The sequence below is a fragment of the Cydia amplana genome, chromosome 4 (genome assembly GCF_948474715.1).
Source record: "Cydia amplana chromosome 4, ilCydAmpl1.1, whole genome shotgun sequence".
NCBI lineage: Eukaryota > Metazoa > Arthropoda > Insecta > Lepidoptera > Tortricidae > Cydia > Cydia amplana.
Window position 1 is genome coordinate 13,696,271 of NC_086072.1, and position 27,329 is coordinate 13,723,599.

General features: G+C 39.9%; 1 protein-coding gene across 1 annotated transcript in view; it reads right to left on the reverse strand.

The window, feature by feature from the left end:
- Positions 1-1,216: 1,216 nt before the first annotated feature.
- Positions 1,217-27,329, reverse strand: part of LOC134647525 (A disintegrin and metalloproteinase with thrombospondin motifs adt-2-like) — a 36,050-nt gene continuing 9,937 nt past the window's right edge. The window contains exons 2-15 of the mRNA XM_063501876.1: positions 26,009-26,169; positions 18,453-18,624; positions 16,521-16,838; positions 14,171-14,379; positions 12,748-12,939; positions 12,051-12,179; positions 11,159-11,279; positions 10,779-10,922; positions 10,640-10,665; positions 10,542-10,573; positions 10,232-10,401; positions 8,077-8,200; positions 6,727-6,902; positions 1,217-1,620 (exon numbers count right to left, since the gene is read on the reverse strand). Coding sequence (XP_063357946.1) covers positions 1,372-1,620; positions 6,727-6,902; positions 8,077-8,200; positions 10,232-10,401; positions 10,542-10,573; positions 10,640-10,665; positions 10,779-10,922; positions 11,159-11,279; positions 12,051-12,179; positions 12,748-12,939; positions 14,171-14,379; positions 16,521-16,838; positions 18,453-18,624; positions 26,009-26,169 — 2,223 coding nt within the window. The 3' untranslated portion in view covers positions 1,217-1,371. The remainder of the gene's footprint in view (positions 1,621-6,726; positions 6,903-8,076; positions 8,201-10,231; positions 10,402-10,541; positions 10,574-10,639; positions 10,666-10,778; positions 10,923-11,158; positions 11,280-12,050; positions 12,180-12,747; positions 12,940-14,170; positions 14,380-16,520; positions 16,839-18,452; positions 18,625-26,008; positions 26,170-27,329) is intronic.

Genomic DNA, 27,329 nt, shown 5'->3' on the forward strand with positions numbered 1-27,329 from the left:
TTGCTGACTGTATTGTATAACCATACCGTAAAATGGGGTGAGTAGGTTTCGCGGGGAGAGGTGGGTTATGAATGGGGAGAGAAGGTTTGAGAGGGGGGTGAGAAGGGATTTTAAGGCTACTGCTACAAAAATAATGTATTCCAATTTAAAATGGAGCTATAGTAATACGCATAATAAAAAAAAATCGATCCAACATTCTTTCAAAATCACCTTTGTATGAAAAGCCCTCTCACCCCAAATACGAGGCACTACGGGGTGAGGTGGGTTTTCCTCTTTATCGTCAAAGTTATGAAATGGAACTACCCAAAATAAGATAAAAACTAAAATACAAACGTCCGGAACATTTATTATATACACCATTCAGTTTGCATATGTAAAAATAAAATGTTATCGAGATTTGAATGTCAGTTTTGCGCCTACTCACTCCATTTTACGATATAATCGAATCTTTAGCAGCACTCATTAGCATGTGTAAGCTAACTCTGGCATCATGCATGGCTAGCGCAGCGTCGCCAATAAACTCCTCACTTTAGCTTCTACCGTCACTGTCTAGCATCATAGCAACTGCCTTCTTTTCTACCGACTCAGCATTATTGGCAGTAAGTACGGACAAAGGTACACCACATCGATGTTTAATTTATAAAGACGGGTACTTACCTACTCGGTTAAGGAACAAAAAATGAAACAATACCATCACTTAGGTATACCTATGTCTGGTAACTTTTATTTAACGAACCATAATGCATGTAGGTACAATAGAGTAGTAATATCCTTTAGTCTTCTTTTATACATATGCCAAGTAACCATCAAGAGGCTTTTGGTTGTCTTTATGAATACTTGACCTTGACAAATATTTGACTCTTCAAGAGTCAAGAGACTCAAGACTCAAGAGAGGTGAGGTCGGGTCGATATTTTAAAACTCTTAACTCACCTAATTAATTAAACTTTTTGGACAAAAAACAAAAACGCATAGTTTTCTTATACACTCTAGCACTACTTTTTTAAAGTAGGTAGGTACAATAAATAATATTTTTATATGGTAAGTGAAGGGACTAGCTTTCGAGTAATAAGTTCAACCTATCTAAAAAATAATATTAGAAATCTAAAATACGTTAATTTACCTACTAATACTGCAAAATACAAAACTAATAAATGCATACTCACATTTGATTGCTAATAATAGCTTACAAGTTTATATTAAATTATGATAAAATATACACTAATTATCTAAATGAGGTACTTAACCCAGCTCAATCAAAAACTAACTTATTCTTACTTGGGCAAGATATCGGGGCTTATCAATGCAAAATAACGGGCAGGCCAATTAGTATATTATCGGGATCCTTTCAAGCGTGCGAGGCGGTGTCATGATCATGACTTTAGCGTGTCATTGTTTGTTGGCAGATCCACGTAGTCCGTGACTTCCCAGTGGTACTCGGGCTCGTCTGGGAGTTGTGGGGGGAAGGCGGAGCGCGTGAGGGGCACGCCGTCCGCGTTCAGGGATAAGTAGCTCTCCAGCGCCGGATCCTCAGGGGTGCTGCGCGCCCGCGCGTTAAATGCCCCGCCGACGTCTTCGCTTGGAAGCTCCCAAATGTGAAACTGGGCATTCATCTTGAAGTTCTGTTGACATCGAAAGCAAATGTTTGTCATTAGTTGAATCTGAAATAATCTGTGCCTAAACAATAACGTAAATGTATGCATAAGTAGGTACGAAAGAAAAATATCGCCCTAAAAGGAGCGTGGAAGGGTTTGGATCAACTATCAAAGATGCCAAATACTCGGGAAAGTAGGTATGTAGTTAGGTATAGGTTAGGTACCCTGGCCTAGTGGCCTATTTGAAAATTAAAATTAGGAAATATAGCAATTCCGGACTCAGGGAATCAACAGCGCTATTGCGGATTTAGACAATATCTTCATTTTTAAATACATACCTATAGGATATTTAGTTTGTTTCCAACCATTTTTCGATAAAAGAACTAAGTAATATTTATTCCAAAGTAGAAATTGCTTGCCGATATTACCAAACGGCCTAACTCTTATTAGCACGCAAATAAAACATTGCCAAGCAAGAACTGCTGGTGCTGCATTAATGGCAATTATAAGAGCGCCATTATGAGACGTTAATCTGAAAATTTACGTTCATATAATTGAGCTATATCCAATTTCTGTATCCTTACTTATTATTTCCTTTATTTATTTATCTTCTCAGTTTAGGTTCTTTATAATATGTATATAAAAGTAAAATATAAAAACACAAAACAATAAAATTAACATATAAACACATTATAAAAAACCTAACCTAGGATGCCGCCGGCAGCGGGGCAGGGCCCAAGCTACCGGTGGTCAGGGCCGCAGAGAGAGGAACCGGCGGACTATCCGCGCCGTGTACAAAATCACCACCTTCTGCATCTGGCCCTTGATCCAACCACCTAGCGAGAGTCTCTCAAGATGTTGGTCGAGACTCTTACTTACTTATTATTATTATTATTAATTGAGCTATAACTAAGGAATCCTTTTGAACTCTTACAAGATTACTAACAATTATCACTTTAAGATTTTCCACAGTCCGCATTATCTTACCTATAACAATCTCAACCCTTATAAAAACTTAATAAAACCCTTCTAATAAAATAAAAATATGTACTGATGTAACAGTGAAGGTGTTATGAGTTTTTAATCGTAAGTACCTACTTATATAAGTTATATACAAGTAAAAACTAGGTCTAGGGCCTAGACTCTAGGTAGAGTCACAAAAATATTGGAAAACTCAGCGGTTAATGTGATGATACCCCTTTCACTGCTACTTAAGCCTGGCAACTTTAAGGTTAAAAGCAGATATTAGATTACATACAGTAAAGTACCTATTATTTATATAACAGTTGTATATTGTTACATACATAATAATTATGTACTAGATACTTTCTGTCGAGAATAGTTGGTATTACTTCTACAATTTCAGGTAGAGGTACCTAAGTAAGGCAGCTGTCCCACCGTATGATAGTTATCTAGGTACTACGTAAGTAGGTACCAGGGATGTTGCGGATGCCGATTTTTTGACATCCGCGGATGCGGATGCGGATGTCAAGATAGGTACATAAAAAACGTCAAAAATCACATTTTAGTAATTTTTATTTCAAAAAACCGGCCAAGTGCGAGTCGGACTCGCGTTCCAAGGGTTCCGTACATTAAGTCCCACTCACGCTTGACTGCTAATTTCTAATAGGTTTTTTGGCTAATGACTAAATTACCTAGCAGTCTAGCACTTACGCCGATGTTAAGACGTTCCTGTACCGACCTGTTCCACATCCGCATCCGCATTAAATCCGCATCGATTTTATGCGGATGCGGATGCAGATGCGGATGTTGAAAACAATGCGGAAGTTCCGCGGTTGCGGATGCGGATATTCGCAACATCCCTGGTAGGTACTTTCTATTTTATCGCTCACGAAACGTTTTTTAATACATATCTGCATCTATTTTTGTCTTTCAAACTGTTTACAGCAGGGTCCCGGAATAAGTTTTAAAGTTATATTTCAAATTTAAAAAAAGATCTAAAGTACCTAGTGATTCTAACTCCACTACTTGTCAAAATCTAAACATTATAGCGATTGGTTCCTTGTAGGACAATTATACCTATATTGTTTTATAATTTAGGTGACCAAGCCTCCCCTAGGACCAAGACTCCCCAGTCTCTCCTACTAAAATTTTCAAATCTACAAGACGGAGAACCTTAATGATAACGACAGATAGCCGACTTTGTCTAAGGTGTATTGTTGGTATCCGAGTAATTGCCGCCACATTCACCGGCCGCAATAATCTGCGACGAGCCTTGATGAAACCACAATAAACATGATCCTGAGATGCCCTTGCACACTTCCGCTTTTAATCGTAACTACTACCGCAGTCCTACATACGAACCTTTTACACATGCACATATAAATCACGCAACGGTTTTATATTTAAGTACTTACAACGGATTAGAGACTAACGAATGATGTAAACTGTAATCTTCATACCAAGTTCTCTTCATTACCTTTGTAATTGTTTAGATGGCTTAACTAAGCGAACCCATGGGTATTTTTGATGGTTCTCTGACATTGACTCTCATCATTCTGACAATAATTAAAATTAAATGAACGTATTCTGTCTTACGACTCTTACGTCATAGTTTTATGGACATCGACTTATAAGAACATATAGTATTAGGTTTCACTTGTCCTCGGAATTTTTAGACGTCAAACGGTCAAACCAAATTGCACGCGTCAAACCGTCAAACCGTGGTTTGGACATTACTAAAGTGTCATTCAATAGAACTTGCTAACTATGTAAACAAACCGCCATACTAAAATTGACACTGAATGTCAAATTACTAGTAACTTTTGTTTACATAGTTAGCAAGTTCCATTGAATGACACTTTAACTATAAATCATTATTTTTAATCAACAGTAACAAAGAAATACATTATACAGTGTGGAAAGATAAGTCGGGCCCTGGAGGGAAACTACCTTAAATCCTTAAGCTGGCTCATTTTACTTAAAGGAGACATTCCTTTATTTTTTAAAAGAAACAAAACTGCATTCAAAGATTTTCTAAAACTCGCTTGCCTCGCCCAGGACTCAAACCGACTAAAAATTCCAAAAAATAAAAACTCGCAATTTTATTCTATTAGTCGATACAGTTAATGTTAATGATAACATTTCTCCAAGAAACATTAGGTCTTAAACTCGTCTGTCATACAAAATATCCATAAAATGTAATATTTAGTACTCAAGATTTTTTTAGACAAGCCAAATCGAAGAAAAATACTTTGAATGCAGTTTTGTTTCTTTTTAAAAATAAAGTAATGTCTCCATTAAGTAAAATGAGCCAGCTTAAGGATTTAAGGTAGTTTCCTTCCAGGGCCCGACTTATCTTTCCACACTGTATATAAAAATTATCAGTGTTTATTATTTACATGTCTTTAGCCAGTATGATTTCACTGCAGCGCTGCAGCGTAGGAAGCCGCAAGTAGGTACGTTATACAAACACCTCTTATGATAATATTGTGATTGTTGAATCGGATACATTTAGTTATAGATCACATTATCAAAGTAAACAACCATGTCCTACGTCAAGATACGTGACGGCTGAAAAAATAAGGCAAATTTTGAAACGCTAAGATAAGTCATGACAAATTACTCAAATTAGTGCACAATTTAGTAAGCTCACGGCAAATATCATAAAGGATGACGCACGGCACCCTGACAGACAAACAACGAGGAGACTGATGGTGCTCGGTGTTAGTTTGGTTTTGTTGCTGATAAGCCTCTAACGCCTCTATTTTCAACATAATACACATAAACATGTTCATGTAGAATGCAAGCTGGAAAAGAATAGGCTCTCCAACAATTATGCTTTTAAACATTTTTAGGACTCTTGGGACGTAGGCATTCATAAGGACCTCAAAATATTCTTAATCTTAGTGAGAACCTCCAGAAACCCATCATCACACTAGGAAAAATAAAGGGCACAGGGCAAGGGCAGCCAAAACTCGCGCATCACATCACTAGTTAACATGAACGTTGCCTAGCCGATACATGTTACCGTGATCTGAAATATACATGATTCTAAGAGAAAGTGAATTTACTGATAGAGATCTGATAACTGACCCATTGCTCCTCTTTTTCATGTGTCATAACATTTTTGTAACATTTCGATGCATGCTTAATTGTATAAACAATATGATTATAAACTCATGTTTAGGGAGCGAGCTAGATCTTTTATGCATATATTAATCCGCTGATTCCATTTTCATAATTATTAACATTAAACTTATTCGAGAGTCGTGGAAGACAAGGGCAGGGCCTTTGCCCAGCAGTGGGACACTCAGCAGTGGGAGTGGGAATGGGAAAAAACTTGTTACTCTTATTTACATGTAATTCCGCATGCAAGTTTATGTCCGTAGCCATGAATACATTTTCTATTGAGAATTAAGCGATCATAGCCGGTCGTTGCAAACTGCAGAGCTGATAAACTGCATAAGTAATTTTACTATCACCTCGCCTAACACAATAGTGGTTTTATCTCGGGCAGTAAATTCTGTTCAATGGCCCGGCTTGATTGAAGAGAGCACGTGAGGTGACGCATACGGTGTTTGCCGCAAGTACAACATAATAGTGCGATGACAGAAGACTGGGTTTTTTTTTCAAGGTTTCACCAATATCTATGTGATGGCGATGTCAGATCATACTAATCGCGAGGCCAAATTATACTGGGAATGAGATCACAGTTGGGGCAAACTGTTTTGGGAATTAGATTGCAGCTTAGCAGGCATTCGCTACAAAACTAGAGATATCTATGACAAACAAGTAAAAAGATAAATCATGAAAATGTTGCATGGTTTTGGGCTGTTGTTCTATGTACAAATATTAAATAGGCACCTAATCCTTTGTGTATCCAATGTCTAGAAAAGACTGTTTGTGAGTACTGTGAATTTCAAGTAAACTGATGGATAATGACAAGCAAGATGATGAACAAGGGAATAAGTACCTACCAATCATATCTACAATAGTAGGCTTTGGCCTCCGCTGGACGCCATACCTACCTGCTTATGTCACGCTCACGTCTGGGAAGATGGTAATTTTATTTCTATAGAATGTCACACAGTAGGTACCTGCGGCGTTATGTGACCAGGAGACCAAGGGCACAATGACCAAAAGCAGTTTGTATTGTATTGTTAATGTTACCTCCGGCAGGCAGTGGTGCTGCAGGCAGTAATAGTCCTGCGAGCCGTCGTGGTGGCACCACGTGCCGTCGGGGAAGTACGGGTCCAGGCCCCTGTCGTTGAGCTCCACCCGCGGCGCGTAGAACCCGCCGCCCGCCGCCCGCCGGCAGAACACCGCGCACCCCATCCACATACGAGCTGCGATGTTATACGCATTAATACCTACTTTAACCCAAATTATTCTTAAGTGTAAGGCCTGAGTGGACGCTCGAAGCGGAGCGTTCGGCGGGGCGTGCACCGTGGCGTCGAGCTCCCAAGTGATTTGAGCAGCGTGCACTAAGGCCGCTCCTATACGTTTGCATTTGTTTAACATGCACGCCGCACGCCCCGCCCCGCTGCACGCCCAACTTGAGTGTCCACTTAGGCCCACTTAGAAATTTTACTATCTTGGCTCAGTATGGTCAATTTAAGGTTGAAAAATTGTATGATCCAAAGAGCTTGGGTTAACCAATAACCAATAACGAAGAGGCCTTTTGACCAATGTTATGGACTTTAACAAACCACTTGTAAAATTGTAACTTGTAGCTTTATAAAATGGGTACCACTTTAGATTTAGACTAGAGCTGAATATAGGTTAGAAGGTTTTTAGGGTTCCGTAGCCAAATGGCAAAAAACGGAACCCTTATAGATTCGTCATGTCTGTCTGTCTGTCCGTCTGTCCGTCTGTCTGTCCGTCCGTATGTCACAGCCACTTTTCTCCGAAACTATAAGAACTATACTGTTGAAACTTGGTAAGTAGATGTATTCTGTGAACCGCATTAAGATTTTCACACAAAAATAGAAAAAAAAACAATAAATTTTTGGGGTTCCCCATACTTCGAACTGAAACTCAAAAATTTTTTTTCATCAAACCCATACGTGTGGGGTATCTATGGATAGGTCTTCAAAAATGATATTGACGTTTCTAATATAATTTTTTTCTAAACTGAATAGTTTGCGCGAGAGACACTTCCAAAGTGGCAAAATGTGTGTCCCCCCCCCTGTAACTTCTAAAATAAGAGAATGATAAAACTAAAAAAAATATATGATGTACATTACCATGTAAACTTCCACCGAAAATTGGTTTGAACGAGATCTAGTAAGTAGTTTTTTTTTATACGTCATAAATCGCCTAAATACGGAACCCTTCATGGGCGAGTCCGACTCGCACTTGGCCGCTTTTTTTCAGTATATAAAGATACAAGTAGGCAAAGTAAGATAGGGTAAGAGAAACATTGGGACGACAGGAGAAACACTTGTAGGGAAATAAATATGTTTCTCTTGCCCAATGTCACCTTAGTACTTAATAGTAAACCTAGAAAATTAATCTTACTAGGGTCGTGGGGCGCCTGCAGGCCGCCGCCGCGCGGGTCCAGGCTGTGCAGCGCGGCCGCGTACTCCGCGCACTTGCGCGCAGCCAGCTCGCTTGCCGTCACCCGCGTCTTCTTACCGCAAACCTGCACATAGGACGTACCACACTACTAATTACCGAAAATAGAAAAGAATATGGCTGTTTAGAATATAGATAGGCCTTTAGGAATTAGGTATTCTTAGCGAAATATATTGGCCAGTGTCCGTGGTGGACGACGATTATATTTTTTATGGCTGTTATAAAATCTGAGTAAATATATCTAATAAAATGTTAGGCACATACAAGGACCGTCTGCGCCTCGAGTTAGTAGTTAGTTACCTTCATTTGAAAATTAGAGTTTATTTAAATAAGTGTATGTAAATTAAAAGCGAGCCCTCCTGCTTAATTAGATATCCAATCCAACTTTATATTTCCACAATATCGATCAACTTTAGGAAATACACATGACATACGTTGTTGAGTAGTTATACTAAGTATACATACCAATTACACTGTTAACCGCAAATCGTACGATAATTTTTTATTGTATCTTAGTAATACGCAGACAATTTACCGCTGACGTGCTTTTATAAACTATAATCCACTGGTGGTTTATTTATATACACGTCATCATTTGGTTTAAGGTAGATTTTATAGGTAAGTATTAGAGATGCCACAAATATCCGGCAACTATTCGGTATTCGGCCTATTCGGCCACTTTGCCGAATATTCGGTATTCGGCCGAATGTTGTCTACTATTCGGCCGAATACCGAATATCTGTTGCACCTACTTAAAAAGAAAAATTGCACAATAAAAATAACCAAAAACTATGTAGGTAATATATTTAGAATTGACTGCTGTTCAACAAAAATATATCTTAGCTAACGTCATCTAACGTTGAGCTTTGTTAGCGATCAGTTTTCATAATAATTGTGACTCAAAATGTTCGCATGTCATGCCGAATATTCGGTCGCCGAATATTCGGTATTCGGCCGAGAGAGGGGCCGAATATTCGATATTCGGCCAAAACCACTATTCGGGGCATCTCTAGTAAGTATTACGTCATAATCGTCATATACATATTATAGGGTTTTACATGTGGCGAACTGATTTTTATACATTTATTATATTAATAAATGTTCCGGTCGTTTGTATTTTGTTTTTTTTTATGATGTTGTGTAGTTCTATTTCATAACTTTAAAGATAAACACGAAATAGTAGGAAATCCCAGCTCTCCCCGTAGTTGGGGTGAGGAGGGATTTCCTAATAAGGTGAGTTTTGAAAATTGTTGGATCGACAATTTGGGATTATGGAATAGCTTGATTTTGTATGTAAACCAACTCACCCCTCTGTCATCCCTTCTCTCCCCATGCATTCATAACCCAACTGCCCATGTTCATGTTCCTTTAAAGATTTTTAGTAAAAAAATGGTCGTGTTCGTCCACATGGGCTTACGCCTCGATGTTATTACAGTGTTGATTATGTTATACATATACATATTACATACATCACCTATATGTAGGTAGGTATACACCCGTGTAGTCATATTAGCTAATGAATTTTTAATAGGCCCTCTGCATTTCATTAAACAGCTTTCGATTGAGTGTTAGATAATTATTCGTACATTTGACTAAATAGGTAAGTAATTTCCTTATGTCCAATTTACCGATATCCGGTATTAAAACGTAATTAAATAATCAAATAATGACTCCCAACAGGCAGGTGCCTATGAAGGTAGGTAGGTAATGAAGCGTAGCAAAATTGGAAATCAACTCTGGTCAAGGTGGGCTACCCCTACCATCTGCGTCATTAATTTCTCGGCTCACGATGGATGTTAAACTTCGAGTTATACAGATAACGTATCCGAAGCCACCGCAGCTGCCGGTGTAGCAGATTGTAGCCCGAGCGGCGCATATGCCCGCAGAGTTCTATCCCAACTAACGCTGTCGCAGCTCCCGGAGGGACAGACGCGGCTGCGCTGCCCGACTGGCACCACTCGTTCTCAACTCCCTATGGATGCTCTCACCTTATATACGTCATACCCGACGCCGTCGCAGAGTGCAGCCCGAGCGACACGCGCTATCCTGCCACGTGCTTCGCCTGCACCGCTTATTTCTCTACTCTACGGGTGCTCACCTTAGAGTCGTCACAGATAACAACGTCGTACCCGACGCCGTCGCAGGTCCCGGAGGCGCAGCCGCGGCGGCGCTCGCGGAAGCCGCGCGAGCGCAGCGAGCAGCCCGAGCGGCACGCGCCCTCATGCCACGCGCCCCAACCGCCAACACTGCCTCCATTGGTGGGTCCTACTGCGCTCCAAAGACAAGTTATATGACTATATTAGAGATAAACGTATTATAATAAATAATAAACCTAGATAATTGAAATCGCATATTCGTATTCGTTCATAGTACGCGTGTCGTAACGTCTTCAAAAAATGTGTACGCACCCGTGGTCGTAGTGGTCGGTCCATTGGCGTTGCTTCCGTTGTAGCGTGGGGTACTGGATGTTGTTGGAGCTTTTGTTGTGATTTCTGCACCGCCTGACGACACACAGACACCTCCCTGGCACCACTGGAAGGAAACGGAGATTACACCTTTAGATGTCTCCTATAAGTGTTTAGTTTTTAATTTTATTGATTTAATATTTTTTTAATTTTCCATCCGGATACCATGTTAGAGCGTACCATACGATGTCCGCAGGGAGTACCGGGCAGGGCAGGGCCGGCGTAGTAAAAGCCGGCGCGGTGCGGCGTGCGGCACGTCAGCTGCTCGCACAGCGACGCGGCGGGCGCCGTCGTCGGCGCTGCGTCTGCGTCGCGGAGTAACACCTGGAAATAAAACAATACAAATACGGTATCGTTGATGGTAATACAAGAGAAAAACAGAAAGTCTTGTTGTTTCGGGCTAACACCGTCAACATGGACAGTAGGTACCGCCGTCTCTTTCGTGAGAATATGCGCAAACGCTATGCGTCAACACGATAATACGTCGCAATGGGTGTAGCAAAGAGAAGATAAACGTTACTGTAATTAATGTTGAAATGTCCAAATCGCGGCCGTCATACCTCGCACTGCTTCTTGGCGCCCCACACCAGCCCGGGCGCGCCGCCGAAGCGCTCGTGCCGCAGCTCGTCCTCCGCGTCCTCCACGTCGGGCTCCTGGCCGTCCAGCAAACACGTGGCCCACCTGCCCGATCAAATACTTTGTCCACATTAATTCAACTTAAGCCCATATTAGGCATTTTCTTAACGTTTACCATATAATATAGATTGAGAGGTCATTAATTATATGCCTGTATCTTCACAGTATTCAGTGGTTAAGAATTTTACCGATACCATTAACTGTGTGTGTAATTAGACGGTGAAGTAAATTGAATGAGATCTCGCGTAGGTATTCAATTCTATTTAGGTTGGTAACTAATATTTTTTAACTCTGATCACCGATCGTGTATATCGTAACATTTTTTACCATAGAAATAGGGAGGTGGTCCGACTTTTGCCGTCACTATTTATTCGATGCTGAGTTGTACAATAAGTCATAGTTAAATGATAGAACTGGATAATCAGCACAAAACGGGAGCAGTTCATGATATCAGACTTCGACAAACTAACTTTAGTAGTAGTGCTAATAAAATTAACTGCGTCGTTTTGCCAATATTATTTGCAAGGCATTTTAAAAATATTGTGATTATATGTCAAACCCCTCACCCTAGAACCCTGACCCCCACCTGACCAGCCGTGGCAAAATGCTGGGACTACGCTAAGAAAGATGATTAATCATACTGTAGATCGGCGGCGATGCGCACGCTACAGCGCGACCGCCGCGCGGGCAGCGCAACGGGGACATGATGTACTTAGCCATCCCGCGCGCAGCCCTTGCCCGCGCCGTCGTGGTACATGCCCAGGCTGGAATGTGGAATGTTACGCTAGGATGGAGATTTGATAATGAGAGCCATACTGTAGATCGGCGACAACACGCGCGCTGCAGGGCGACCAGGTGGCCTCGCCGTGCGTGCCGCGCGACGGCGACATGATGTAGCCGTCGCGCGCGCATGTGTTGCCCGCGCCGTCGTGATGCATGCCCAGGCTGGAAAACAACACACCTGTTTACAAGCCAAGCTTTTTTTTCATATAGTATGTGCGCACATGGAGAGTGCAATTTCACTCAATAGCCCTAACCCCAATGCTTCGAGCAGCCAATTAAGGGACAGTTTTGGGAGCGAACATATCATGCGTTGTGGTGTCATTTAGTGCAGGATAGGTACATTAACGCACAATTGACAGCTGACTAATGTAACTCCGCAGAGTATTATTACATTTCCCATTTTATTGAACGTTTTTACGATAATCCTGAACCTGAGAGCAAGAATGCTGTGCCTACATAGTAAATAAGTATTATTATTAGGTACCTACCTATCCTGTTTTGTGGCATGGAATAAGACAAGAACATTCATAGGTAAAGTATTATGGTGAAAGCAGACTACTACGATAATGTTCCCTTAGGTCCATCTCGTAACTCCTTAAAATATAACTTATATAATCGATTTCGAAACGTAAAATGTTGTTTCCGTTCGATATAAGTAGCCGCCTATTAAAACTATTAAAAGGAACACCCTAATCAAGTTACAAGATGGGCCTTAAGGACAGCGACAGACTTATGTCCAATCTCATGCGCGAGGATGTAGACGGAGGTGAACCCGGCGGAGGGGTAGGGCCGGCCCAGCATGTCGGCGGCGCCGAACTCGGCCACGACGCAGGCGTGCGCGGGCAGGCACACGCCGCCGACCGGCGCCAGGCCCATCGTGACGCCGTTGCGTCGACCGCCTTCTTCGGAGTACAGGTCCAAGCTGGAAATTGTTTAGAGCTACAGACGCTTTTTATTTATGTAAAAAGTTACATAAATAAAAAAAATCAAAGGAGAAATCTGTCAAAATATGGCCCATTTGAACGCTGAAATTAGTTCATAGCATAGACATAGGTATCAATCGATCTTCCTTGCTTGCCGTATCCGGCAATGGCGACTCCATCAACAATTATTATCCGGAAACTAAGACGAGTAAAGTAGGTAGTACAAAATATTGTAGTTGTAATTAATGGCGCTGTGCGTTCTGTAACTTGTTTAGTGTAACCATCCATACTTGACAGACTGATCAACGTCACTCGGCGCGCGCGCTGTTTACTATGAAACTTTCCATACAATAAAAAACTGATCAACGGGTGACGTTCAGTCAGTTCATCAGTTTAGGTACACGGTACACAACGAAGGCCGCAAAAATATCTGACACAGCCATAAGAGCGTGTGACATATTTTTGCGGCGTTCGAAGAGTAACATTATTATTAATGCAGGTGACTGTACTGTGAAACTTTACAACATACATTAAATTAGAGAACGCTTTACCATTGACAAACGGTGGTGCAACTCACCCTAGCTCCACGTTAGTTGAGAAAGTATGGCTCAATAAACAGAACTTTAACACAGTTTTACGATATTAACTATATTAAGTAAATCATGATTTGATTAGGTATTTTTTACCAACAGTTTACACTAGTGTCGAGTCGCTCACTCGTGAGGCACCTCATTTGTACCACTCATTTTGTTAATTTGTCGCAGTACTTCGTACCGCAAAAATGTCTTACTTCACTCCTCTATTCATTTTACTTGATTCTAAAATTATCTTTCTCCTAAAAGTTCTATTCTTAACCTCCAGAATTGCACTCCAATTAAATGTTACTATTTGTTTATTTATAAAGGAAGTTATGAATACATAAATATGTATATACATTAAATATTTTTATCGCCGTTGGAATTAATGGAATAGTCGACGCAGAAAATATGCTAGTACCTCACCTCATTTGAAGTAAGACATTGTAACACCTCATTTTAGAAAATGAGGTACTCATACAAACTCATTTTAAATTGATGTCCTACCCATCACTAGTTTACACACGCCCATTTTTCCTTTGATGATGATGATGGATGGCGACATTTACGCTTCAAGGCAAAGTTGTGCGGTCTGACGGTAATGTTTATTACAAACCAACAAATATGGTGCAATATTGCCAAAACGTTTGTTTACCCTGACAGAAGTAAAGCCATGTCCCAATGGTCCGGATCGTTGTCATCTTCGACGTTGAGGGACCGTTGATACGCGCAGAAGGAGTCCAACAGGCGGCCGCGCTCAGCGTGCCGCGACAGCGCCGCAGGCTGCGCCCGGAGCAGCGTCAGCCGCACCAGGGACAACTGGATGTGTGTGCCGAGGGACCAGTGCTGGTAGAGTGCTTGCACCTGAAATGTGGAAGGATTGTGGCGTTGATTTCAAGCTGATTACAATAGATAGGTTGATTTTTATGGCATTGTCATACTGGGTCGTAGTTACACGCGTTAGCCAAGTAAGTACAAAAGAAGAGAACTGGCGGAGCAGCGGCCGTGTGTTATACTCAATTTCTTAAATCTTAAGCTCCCACAAAACATTGTCAACCGGCTACATGCAGTTTTTCGCCTATTCCACCTATCCCTACTGCGATATCCCCACCAGTGTGGACATATGAAATATTTTTCCATTTAGTTCTACTGGTAGGGATATTATTCCATTTATCCCTACTGAAATCCACTGCGGTAGGGACTCACGGAATTATTTCCAACCATCTATACTGACTGCCTACCTGGTGGGGACTCGCGGAATTATTTCCAACCATCTATACTGGCTTCCCCCCTGGTGGGGACTCGCGGAATTATTTCCAACCATCTATACTGACTGCCTACCTGGTGGGGACTCGCGGAATTATTTCCAACCATCTATACTGGCTTCCCCCCTGGTGGGGACTCGCGGAATTATTTCCAACCATCTATACTGACTGCCTACCTGGTGGGGACTCGCGGAATTATTTCCAACCATCTATACTGGCTTCCCCCCTGGTGGGAACTCGCGGAATTATTTCCAACCATGTATACTGACTGCTTACCTGGTGGGGACTCGCGGAATTATTTCCAACTATATTAACAGGCATTTATATATAACGAAATAATAGAAACAAAACAGCTATCTAAACATACATATATTAACTCTTTTGGCCCTTACTTATTTGCACTAATCATGAAAAACCTGTTGAGATGGGTTGGGAATCAAAATTTCAACTTTCTAGCTATCACGGTTCATGAGATACAGCCACATGTCAGACGGACGGACAGACGGACAGCGAAGTCTTAGTAACAGAGTCCCGTTTTTTTGTATCCCTGCCAAACAGCAAGTAAAGTCGGGCTGAGTGGAGAAAATTCCATATAGCCCTACCAAACAGCAATTAGGTAGGGCTAAGTGGAAGAAATTCCATGTATCCTTACTAGGGGGAAAGTGATTGGGCTAAGTGGAAGAAATTCCATGTATCCCTACTAGGGGGAAAGTGATTGGGATAAATGGAATAAATTCCATCTTGCTCTACCATTAAAAACTGGGAGGGACAGATGGACGACTCGATTCCATGTATCCCTACCAGTAGAACTAAATGGAAAAATATTCCATATGTCCACACTGGTGGTGATATCGCAGTAGGGATAGGTGGAATAGGCGCAGTTTCTGTGTCGGTAGATGTTGTGCAGGTGTACATACCATGTGTAATTGTGTATGTGTTTAAGGTAGGTAATCCTCGTTGCATACCTACTTACTGTTTAGTTTACCGCAGCTTGCAGACCTGGACTCCATGACTTCTCCTAACATAGCATGGGTCATAGAAAAATTGCACCTTTTGAATCGATTATTTATTCGAAATAGAAACAAAAACATTCGCAATACGCCTCTATCTCAGACAGATTTTGGGTCACAGATAGATTTTGATCAAGTGAAAAATTGAAGTAGGTTAAATAAACTAAAATGGGCCCACAGATTAGGTACTTGTTCGCCAGACGATATCGATCAGCCTGTCAGTTTAACGCAAAAGGTGACAGTTCCGAACAACTGACAGGCTGATATCGTCCGGCGAACTGGTAATCTGTGGGCTCCTTTAGGTAGGTACCTACTCATATTATTGATATTGACGTCACTTGGAGCGAATTACCAAACAACCAATCAATGCAAGCATTAAGCATTCGGAGATGTAATAGAAACCCGAAACCGCTACACAACAGGTACCTAGTTCTATTCAATTCATGGATCAATAGAGACATCAGATATCGCTTAGGTATTGTAACCGTAACGCTGTAAGCCGAGATTACAATATGCTAATTATATTCTATTATGTAGGTATCTAAGGTGTACCTAGGTACACCTTGTACCATTAAGGCATTAGGAATTGCTACACTTGATAGACTAAGGTTATCTTGGTGGGATTAGAGAGGACAGAAGGTACCTACTGTAATTGGGAACAGCATTTAATATCATTCAGAAATAAGGCAGAACCAAAAATGTTAATCTATTACAGGTAAACGGTACTTACTCCATTAATATACGCCAATAGCATATCCCTCAATTCAGTCTCCTTGTAATTAAAGTACGGGTTGAAAGTCTTGTAGGCCGCTTCGTCCAGGAACAGGGCGATCTCGATGGTGTAGCTGGACGGGGGCGGCTTGTGCGGGTAGTGCGCTCGAGGGCGGCGCGGGTTCGGGCGCAGCGTGCGGGCGTCGTCCCGCGGCGCGCGCGGCGGCGGCGCGCGGCGGATCACGTGCGCGGCGCGTCCGCCGTCCGCCGCCCGCCCGGCGCCCGCCGGCAGCGGCCGGACCTCGTATGTAGAGTTGTCTACGACAATCAGCCCGTGCTGAAATTGAGGAAATATATCGGAAAAATAATGTTTCAGATTAATTAGCGAACTAAAATTATAAGTTACTAGTACGGTGTTAGGGTTTGGTAATGTAGGTTTTACTTATTGAAGTGATAAACACCTTATAAAACAAAGTCCCCCGCCACGTCTGTTTGTTTGTGTGTAGTACCTATGTATGTTCCCAATAAACTCGAAAACTACGTAACGGATTTTCATGCAGTTTTCACTTGTTAATTTATTTAAGGTTTTTAGGTGTATTTTGTTTAGTTGCCTATGGTGTCATTTGTTAAGGTATTGTGTAACCCGCGCGAAGCCGGGGCGGGTCGCTAGTGTTGTTATAATTCCGATTGTCTACATTGCCGAATTACATTGGAAAATAAATATTGACTTGAATATAGTCTGTCAAAGGTCTGTTTGATTTCAAACATAGACAGAGAATCATACTATCTTTGTCTTACACTAGTACTAGCACTCAAAAGAAAAGGATGAGTATAGTTTTTTTTGTTCCTATTTACTGACAAGATTTGGTTGACCCAGTATATATCTGTATTGTTTTTTGTAATGAGGTGTGCAATAAAGAGTATTTGTATTGTATTGTATTGACTAATCATGTATGGACTGTTAGTCTGAAATAAATGATTTTTATTTTATTTATTATTTATTTAATCACTCAGACGGAAGGCGGCCACGGCGTCAACGCCGGCGTGCTGGTAGTGGCACGAGGCGTCGCGTTCGCTTACCTACCTACCACATGCTGAACAGGAACACGTTATACTAACCTATATAAGCGGGAGACGTACCAATGCATGGTCCTTGCAGGCGGAGAAGGCGGCGACGGCGTCGAAGCCGGCGTGCTGGAAGTGGCACGAGGCGTCCACCGCCGACAGCGGCGCGTCGCGTTCGCCCTCCTACCACATGCTGAACAGGAACACGTTATACTAACCTATATAAGCGGGAGACGTACCAATGCATGGTCCTTGCAGGCGGAGAAGGCGGCGACGGCGTCGACGCCGGCGTGCTGGAAGTGGCACGAGGCGTCCACCGCCGACAGCGGCGCGTCGCGTTCGCCCTCCTACCACATGCTGAACAGGAACACGTTATACTAACCTATATAAGCGGGAGACGTACCAATGCATGGTCCTTGCAGGCGGAGAAGGCGGCGACGGCGTCGACGCCGGCGTGCTGGAAGTGGCACGAGGCGTCCACCGCCGACAGCGGCGCGTCGCGTTCGCCCTCCTACCACATGCTGAACAGGAACACGTTATACTAACCTATATAAGCGGGAGACGTACCAATGCATGGTCCTTGCAGGCGGAGAAGGCGGCGACGGCGTCAACGCCGGCGTGCTGGAAGTGGCACGAGGCGTCCACCGCCGACAGCGGCGCGTCGCGTTCGCCCTCCTACCACATGCTGAACAGGAACACGTTATACTAACCTATATAAGCGGGAGACGTACCAATGCATGGTCCTTGCAGGTGGAGAAGGCGTCGACGCCGACGTGCTGGAAGCGGCACGAGGCGTCCACCGCCGCCAGCGGCGCGTCGCGTTCGCCCTCCTACCACATGCTGAACAGGAACACGTTATACTAACCTATATAAGCGGGAGACGTACCAATGCATGGTCCTTGCAGGCGGAGAAGGCGGCGACGGCGTCGACGCCGGCGTGCTGGAAGTGGCACGAGGCGTCCACCGCCGACAGCGGCGCGTCGCGCCCGCGCTCCGACCACACGCCGAATGCGCGCGCCACTAGCCGCCGGTTCGGGACCAGGCGTAGAGAGAAACTCCTGTAAAGTTAATCATTTTAATATAACCGTCACCTTTTTCCCGAGGTGACAGGTAACGGCTGAAAATAATAGTCCTAGTAAGTATAAGTAGTATAGATAGGTATAGTAGGTACCTATGTATATTATTTTTTATTAGTAGGTACATATTTTCCTTACTAACGGTTAACCTAGAACCTACCACACTCAAGCCTTTTGATACCTAATATATCCATACTAATATTTTAAATCTAGTATAGGTAACTATAGGTACTGGACCGATTGAGTTGAAATTACACATACCTACTTACTCGTATGTAAGTCGGAAACCCAAAGACGGACGACTCGGATGAGTACCTAACGCCTATCTAAATTAATTAGTTTTAAATTTGGCGACCATTTTTGGGGGTAATTTAAAAAAAAAGTATGCAATGCATGCAAACTATTTATTTATTTGTTGTGAGGAGATAACTTTGAAGTTATTAAAGACAATGCGCGAAAAAGGAACCCTTGGGGCGCTGACCAACTCGCACTTGAGGTTTTAAATTTAGTACCTGTAATGCTCATTTTTAATTATTTAAATTTAAACTTGTTACACTATCTGATGTGGTTATTTGTTTTACAATAACACGTAGGAAAATAATAAATAATAGAGAGCCGATTTCGCCTCTATGAAAGCCATGAGAAAGGAAGTAACAAACATTTACGAAATCACTTGAAAAGCTTATTAATTTATTCATTTCATTCATTATATTTACCTGAACGTAAACAAGAAAAGAATACGTAACTCCACGATGTTTATTATTTTTTCACCTCAGCAGCTCGAACAAGGGTACCTACTTTGCTACTTAAACTTGCTACTCAAAATGAGCAAAATGAGCAAAATGCGATTTTGCTCACTGTTTTTAAGTAGCAAAGTACCCTTGTTCGAGCTGCTGAGGTGAAAGTTTAATTGTTGGTATATCTTAAGAAAACATGAGTGAATAGAGGTAAGTGATGAAGAAGGAATACATTTTTCGGGTTCTCTAATATGTTCTCACTGCTGAGGTGAAAAATGTTGTGTACTACACGAGATCAAAGTTATTTACATCTCGTGCGCTTTTGAGTCCCTTACTACGCTCAAGATTCTAAATTAGATTCACTCGCTACGCTCGTGAATCTATTATAGAATCTTTCGCTTGCACGGGACTCAAAATAAGCACTCGAAGAAATATCAAACTTTGATCTCTTGTTGTACAAATAACTATTGCTATTTTTGTAACTTAGAGTTAAATGAAAATGCTATTTCATAGTTTTTCATATAGTAAGTAGGTAACTAAGTTACTTACAAATCTTACACTTAAATAAACGCTCGTAAATCACAAAAAAAATTGCTGGTCGTAACAGTTTCATGACCTTCAGATTATAATCGTCTCAGTGTAAAAAACCCTTTAAAAAGTTCCGGACTTTTTATAATTGTTTGAGGTTTACTACTTTATTCCTCTTTTTTGATGTGATATAATATTGTTAACTTACCTACTATAAATGCTTGGAACACAATTTTTGGACGTCATAGCTAGGAGGTGAAAATATCAAAAGTCCCCGGCCGTAGCCCTTGAGCCGGTGGGGAGATGGGAGGTTTGAAGATCCCATTTTTCGGTTTTTCGTATATACGAAACCGATTTCGCAAACTATGTGTGTTAGCGACATGGCAACTAATACAAAATGATAGTTAATTAAACTTGTTACAAGTTATATATCCGCTCTTGAAAGTTTATTTAGGGCTCTCAATTTTATTATGATATCTACAATTCTACACTACAGTGACGCTGCTAGGCCGTGTTTGGTATCGTTTTCGTATAAATCGGGGGTGCTGAATTCATTATGATATCACAATGACACGTGTTATACAACGTAACGTAACCTAATATATTTTATACAATCGTGATATATTAAGGAGCTTTTTTTCCAATACCAAATTTCCAATATGTGTTCCGAATACCGTGTTTAAATAAGATACGAGGTTTGGAAAGCTAATTATTATGTCACTACCTATTGTATAGAATCCTTTTTCTACGAATCAACCAAAGTAATGAAATAAACTACATAGGAATCTTAAAAATCTAGCCCCGCCAAATCGAAGTACAGGCATGTTTGGCCAGCGGTTCGTTGATATATCTGTTGTTTTGTGCCCACTGCGACACGTGATTAGTCAAATTCATTATACATATTTCACAAAAATTTAGCATAATGAACTCATTACAGTTGAGTTGGGAGTCGTATATAAGACTAGCTGTTGCCCGCGACTTCGTACGCGTGGATTTGTATATTGGTGGTTATAAATTCTACATTAGCTTAGAACAATATGCAGCAAAAGATAGCAGTAGGGACGGTTAATCATTTGTTAATTATTATACAACGCATGAGATTTGTCTTTCACAACCTGGCTACGAAGTTTCAAGCCCCTAACTGAATAAAATTGTTCTCGATAATCTCGATATAATCTCTCTCAACCCCAAGAAGATTTTCAAGTCTACTATTTAATAAAACCTACTACCTAACTACCTATTTACGAAGTTTGAAGTTCCTAGCTTTAAATAAAATTTGAACCCTCTACCAACTCTCAACCCCTGTTTAAACTTTTAGGGGTTGAATTTTTAAAAACGCTGAAATTACTTTTCTTGTATTGTAATAATATGCCTTTATACAACGATTCAAGCACTCCAATAAATATTTGGGTTCCATACAAATTTTCGACCTCCTTCACCACCTTGGGGGATGAATTATCAAAGACTCTGAAATTAGTTTTCTTTTCTCTTAAAAAAATACCTTTTTACGAAGCTTCAAGTTCCTAGCTTTAAATAAAATTATAACCTATACAATCTTTCAACCCCTTTTTAACCCTGTTATGGGATGAATTTTTAAAAACGCTGAAATAAGTTTTCTTGTGTTCTAATACTATGGCTTTATACAAAGATTTAAGTCTCGCACTCTCAAAAATATTTGATCTCCATACAAACTTTCAACCCCTTTTTCACCTCCACGGGGGATGAATTTTTAAAAACGTTGAATAGGTTTTTTGTTTTTTAATAAAATACCTTTTTACGAAGTTTCAAGTTCCTAGCTTTAAATAAAATTTGAACCCTATACAAATTTTCAACCCCTTTTGGACCCTTATAGGGTATGAATTTTTAAAAACGCTGAAATTCTTTTCTCGTATTCTAATAATATGTCATTATACAAAGATTCAAGTCCCGTACTTACAAAACATATTGACCTCCATACAAATTTTCAACCCCTTTTTCACCACCTTAAATGTTGAATTTTAAAAAACGCTAACATTAGTTTTCTTCTCTTTTAATGAAATAACTTTTTACGAAGTTACAAATTCGTAGCTTAAAATAAAATTTAAACCCTATACAATCTTTCAACCCCTTTTTAACCCTTTTAAGTGATGAATTTTTGGAAACGCTGAAATTACTTTTCTTGAGAATTAATAATATGGCTTTATACAAAGATTCAAGTCCCGCACTCTAAAAAATATTTGATCTCTGTACAAACTTTCAACCCCTTTTTCACCACCTCGGGGGATGAATTTTTAAAAACACTGAAATTTGTTTTGTTGTTTTTTAATTTAATACCTATTTGCGAAGTTTCAAGGTCCTAGCTTAAAATAAAATTTGCACCCCAAGACATAGTTTCATCCCCTTTTTTACCCCCTTAGGGGTTGAATTTCTTAAAACGTCCCAATTCCTTCTTTTTGCAATCGGCTTATGCCTTTCTCAAAAGTTTCAAAGCATTTGTAATGGATTCAAACTTTCAACCCCTTTTTAACCCTGTTAGGGGATTAATTTTTAAAAACGCTGAAATTACTTTTCCTGTCTTATAATAATATACCCATATACAAAGTTTAAAGTCACACACTCACAAAAATATTTGATCTCCATACAAACTTTCAACCCCTTTTTCACCACCTTGGGAGTTGAATTTTCGAAAACGCTGAAATTAGTTTTCTTACTTTTTAATATAATACATTTTCACAAAGTTTCAAATTTCTAGCTTAAAATAAATCTTGAACCCCATACAACCTTTCATCCCCTTTTCAACCCTTTTAAGGGATGAATTTTTAAAAACGCTGAAATTACTTTTCTTAAGTTTTAATAATATGGCTTTATACAAAGACTCAAGCCCCGCACTCTCAATAATATTTGATCTCCGTACAAACTTTCAACCCCTTTTTCACCACCTCGGGGGATGAATTTTTAAAAACGCTGAAATTACTTTTCTTGTTTTTTAATTTAATACCTTTTTGCAAAGTTTTTGCTTAAAATAAAATTTGCACCCCAAGACAAAGTTTCATCCCCTGTTTTACCCCCTTAGGGGTTGAATTTCCTAAAACGTCGCAATTACTTTTTTTTGTAATCGGCTATTATGCCTTTCTAAGAAGTTTCAAAGCATTTGTAATGAATTCAAACTTTCAACCCCTTTTTAACCCTGTTAGGGGATGAATTTTCAAAAACGCTGAAATTACTTTTTCTGTCTTATAATAATATACCCATATACAAAGTTTCAAGTCCCACACTCACAAAAATATTTGATCTCCATACAAACTTTCAACCCCTTTTTCACCACCTTGGGGGATGAATTTTCTAAAACGCTGAAATTAGTTTTCTTGTTTTTTAATATAATACATTTTCACAAAGTTTCAAATTCCTAGCTTAAACTAAAACTTGAACCCCATACAACCTTTCATCCCCTTTTTAACCCCCTTAGGGGTTGAATTTTTCGAAATCGCTTCTTATCTCTTATATACTTTACAAATGCAACCTAGTGTGCAAATTTCAACTTTCTAGCTTTTGTAGTTTCGGCTCTGCGTTGATGAATCAGTCAGTCAGTCAGTCAGTCAGTCAGTCAGTCAGGACACTTGCATTTATATATATAGACTAGCTGTTGCCCGCGACTTCGTACGCGTGGATTTGTATATTGGTGGTTATAAATTTTACATTAGCTTAGAACATTATGCAGCAAAAGATAGCAGTAGGGACTGTTAATCATTTGTTAATTATTATACAACGCTTGAGATTTGTCTTTCACAACCTGGCTACAAAGTTTCGAGCCCCTAACTGAATAAAATTGTTCTCGATAATCTCGATATAATCTCTCTCAACCCCAAGAAGATTTTCAAGTCTACTATTTAATAAAACCTACTACCTAACTACCTATTTACGAAGTTTGAAGTTCCTAGCTTTAAATAAAATTTGAACCCTCTACCAACTCTCAAGTCTCAACCCCTGTTTAAACTTTTAGGGGATGAATTTTTAAAAACGCTGAAATTACTTTTCTTGTATTGTAATAATATGCCTTTATACAACGATTCAAGTCCCGCACTCCAATAAATATTTGGGTTCCATACAAACTTTCGACCCCCTTCCACCACCTTGGGGGATGAATTATCAAAGACTCTGAAATTAGTTTTCTTTCCTCTTAATAAAATACCTTTTTACGAAGCTTCAAGTTCCTAGCTTTAAATAAAATTATAACCTATACAATCTTTCAACCCCTTTTTAACCCTGTTATCGGATGAATTTTTAAAAACGCTGAAATAAGTTTTTTTGTGTTCTAATACTATGGCGTTGTACAAAGATTTAAGTCTCGCACTCTCAAAAATATTTGATCTCCATACAAACTTTCAACCCCTTTTTCACCTCCTCGGGGGATGAATTTTTAAAAACACTGAAATTTGTTTTGTTGTTTTTTAATTTAATACCTTTTTGCGAAGTTTCAAGGTCCTATCTTAAAATAAAATTTACACCCCAAGACAAAGTTTCATCCCCTTTTTTACCCCCTCAGGGGTTGAATTTCCTAAAACGTCGCAATTCCTTTTTTTGCAATCGGCTATTATGCCTTTCTAAGAAGTTTCAAAGCATTTGTAGTGGATTCAAACTTTCAACCCCTTTTTAACCCTGTTAGGGGATGAATTTTCAAAAACGCTGAAATTACTTTTCCTGGCTTATAATAATATACCCATATACAAAGTTTAAAGTCACACACTCACAAAAATATTTGATCTCCATACAAACTTTCAACCCCTTTTTCACCACCTTGGGGGATGAAATTTCGAAAACGCTGAAATTAGTTTTCTTATTTTTTAATATAATACATTTTTACAAAGTTTCAAATTCCTAGCTTAAAATAAATCTTGAACCCCATACAACCTTTCATCCCCTTTTTAACCCTTTTAAGGGATGAATTTTTAAAAACGCTGAAATTACTTTTCTTGAGTTTTAATAATATGGCTTTATACAAAGACTCAAGTCCCGCACTCTCAATAATATTTGATCTCCGTACAAACTTTCAACCCCTTTTTCACCACCTCGGGGGATAAATTTTTAAAAACGCTGAAATTAGTTTTCTTGTTTTTTAATTTAATACCTTTTTGCAAAGTTTCAAGGTCCTAGCTTAAAATAAAATTTGCACCCCAAGACAAAGTTTTATCCCCTTTTTTACCCCCTTAGGGGTTGAATTTCCTAAAACGTCGCAATTACTTTTTTTTGTAATCGGCTATTATGCCTTTCTAAGAAGTTTCAAAGCATTTGTAATGGATTCAAACTTTCAACCCCTTTTTAACCCTGTTAGGGGATGAATTTTCAAAAACGCTGAAATTACTTTTCCTGTCTTATAATAATATACCCATATACAAAGTTTAAAGTCACACACTCACAAAAATATTTGATCTCTATACAAACTTTCAACCCCTTTTTCACCACCTTGGGGGATGAATTTTCGAAAACGCTGAAATTAGTTTTCTTGTTTTTTAATATAATACATTTTCACAAAGTTTCAAATTCCTAGCTTAAACTAAAACTTGAACCCCATACAACTTTTCATCCCCTTTTTAACCCCCTTAGGGGTTGAATTTTTCAAAATCGCTTCTTATCTCTTGTACACTTTACAAATGCAACCTAGTGTGCAAATTTCAACTTTCTAGCTTTTGTAGTTTCGGCTCTGCGTTGATGAATCAGTCAGTCAGTCAGTCAGTCAGTCAGTCAGGACACTTGCATTTATATATATAGATAGATAGATGTGCGCACGTTTCCCCCGGCGCCGGTCGACCACAGACCCGCGCGGCAGCAGCAGCAGGGGCTATTGCGTAACCTAACTAGAACAGATCTGATCTAATACATCCTCGTCCAGCTTCTAGGGTAGGGGCTTCGGTACAACTAATTCACCCTCCCCCAATAAATAATCCTGGAGTAAGCAAATTAGTAATACATCTGGCTGGAGAGCTGTACTGAACGGGCACATAGTTGCTGCCGCCATTAGGCCGCTGAGCCTCACGCATTAACAGGGCCGTAAGGTGCAGCTGACCTACAACCTCGCCTAGCTTCTAGTCCTGGAGCAAGATGTCGGTATAAGTAGACGTACTCACCGACCGAAAGCATCGAAGCTGTACGGAACGGGCACATCGTCGCTACCGCCGCTTGACTGCTGAGCTTCCCGCGGTAACAGCGCCGGCAGATACACCACTTGCACGTCGGTAGTTTGATCGGCGCCCTCGCCGAGCCACCAGCTCGGTAGTTGTAGTAGGTCCTGAAATACGCCGGATTTCAGTTATATTTCAGATTGCCTAATGAAAACTCACCCCTAGGGTCAAAAGTCAAAACTATACACTTCATTTCATTGCTTTCATGTTGGTATACAGGAGCCCATTCTGATTTTAATTTCTTATTTGAATGGTATGTTACAACATGACATGATACTTACTTCTACATAAAACTAAAAAAGACGCTGTGTATTGCTGTGAAATTACATGTAGCTACACGAAAAGAAATGATGAACTTAAAACGTGGAGATATGTATAATACCTATACTTACAATAAGTATAATATATTATCGATGCAGTGTAAAATTATCTATACTTAGCTACTACTTTTTTTAACCGTATTTAAAATTAAAAGGTTCTCAATTCATATGTGAAATCAATTAATTAACATGTAAGTCTATTTTTAAAGGTCTAAGCTAGGTAAATTAAATTTAGCCATAATAATCTAAAGGCTGAAGCGGCATTTATTCTTAGAAATGAATAACGTCTAAACTAAACCACTTTACAACCAAAATTAATTATGCCTCTAATTATCTTACAACAATGGAGATGCGTGATGTTTTATCGGATTACTCGTGGCCCCCGAAACCTCGAGTTCAAGTTTAACGTTTCGCGTGTAATGTAATATAATATATTATGGCACGGATTTAACCGGTCAACTGATTAATCGAATTTGGGTAGTTTAAAAAAATAGAAATGGGTACTAAAATTAATAGTTCGGCAACAAAAACGGAGCCTTAAAATATATCAATATGAGTTGTATTTTAATGCCGTTACAGCTTTTGATTATTTTTAGGCCGGTACCTACCAAGTATTTATTTGGCAACTGAATTATTATATTGGAGACCATTTATGAAGCACATTTTAAAAAGAAAACTGCTATCTATTAATTTAAAAATGAAGTTCTATTAAAATATTTTGTTTGGTCATTACACAGTCAACCTAACACGCTCCTCCTCGCTTCGCTCGTCGTCGCACCTATCTGTTGACTCGAGAAGAACACAGTGGTAACTATTAAATTTATGCTCAGTTATGATTAGTTGATTACTTAGGTGAGAACAACTAGATGACAACTAAATTTTATGATCGCTGTACAAATAAATTAGTTGCCAATTTATTATTTTAGACGCCAAACTATCACTTTAAG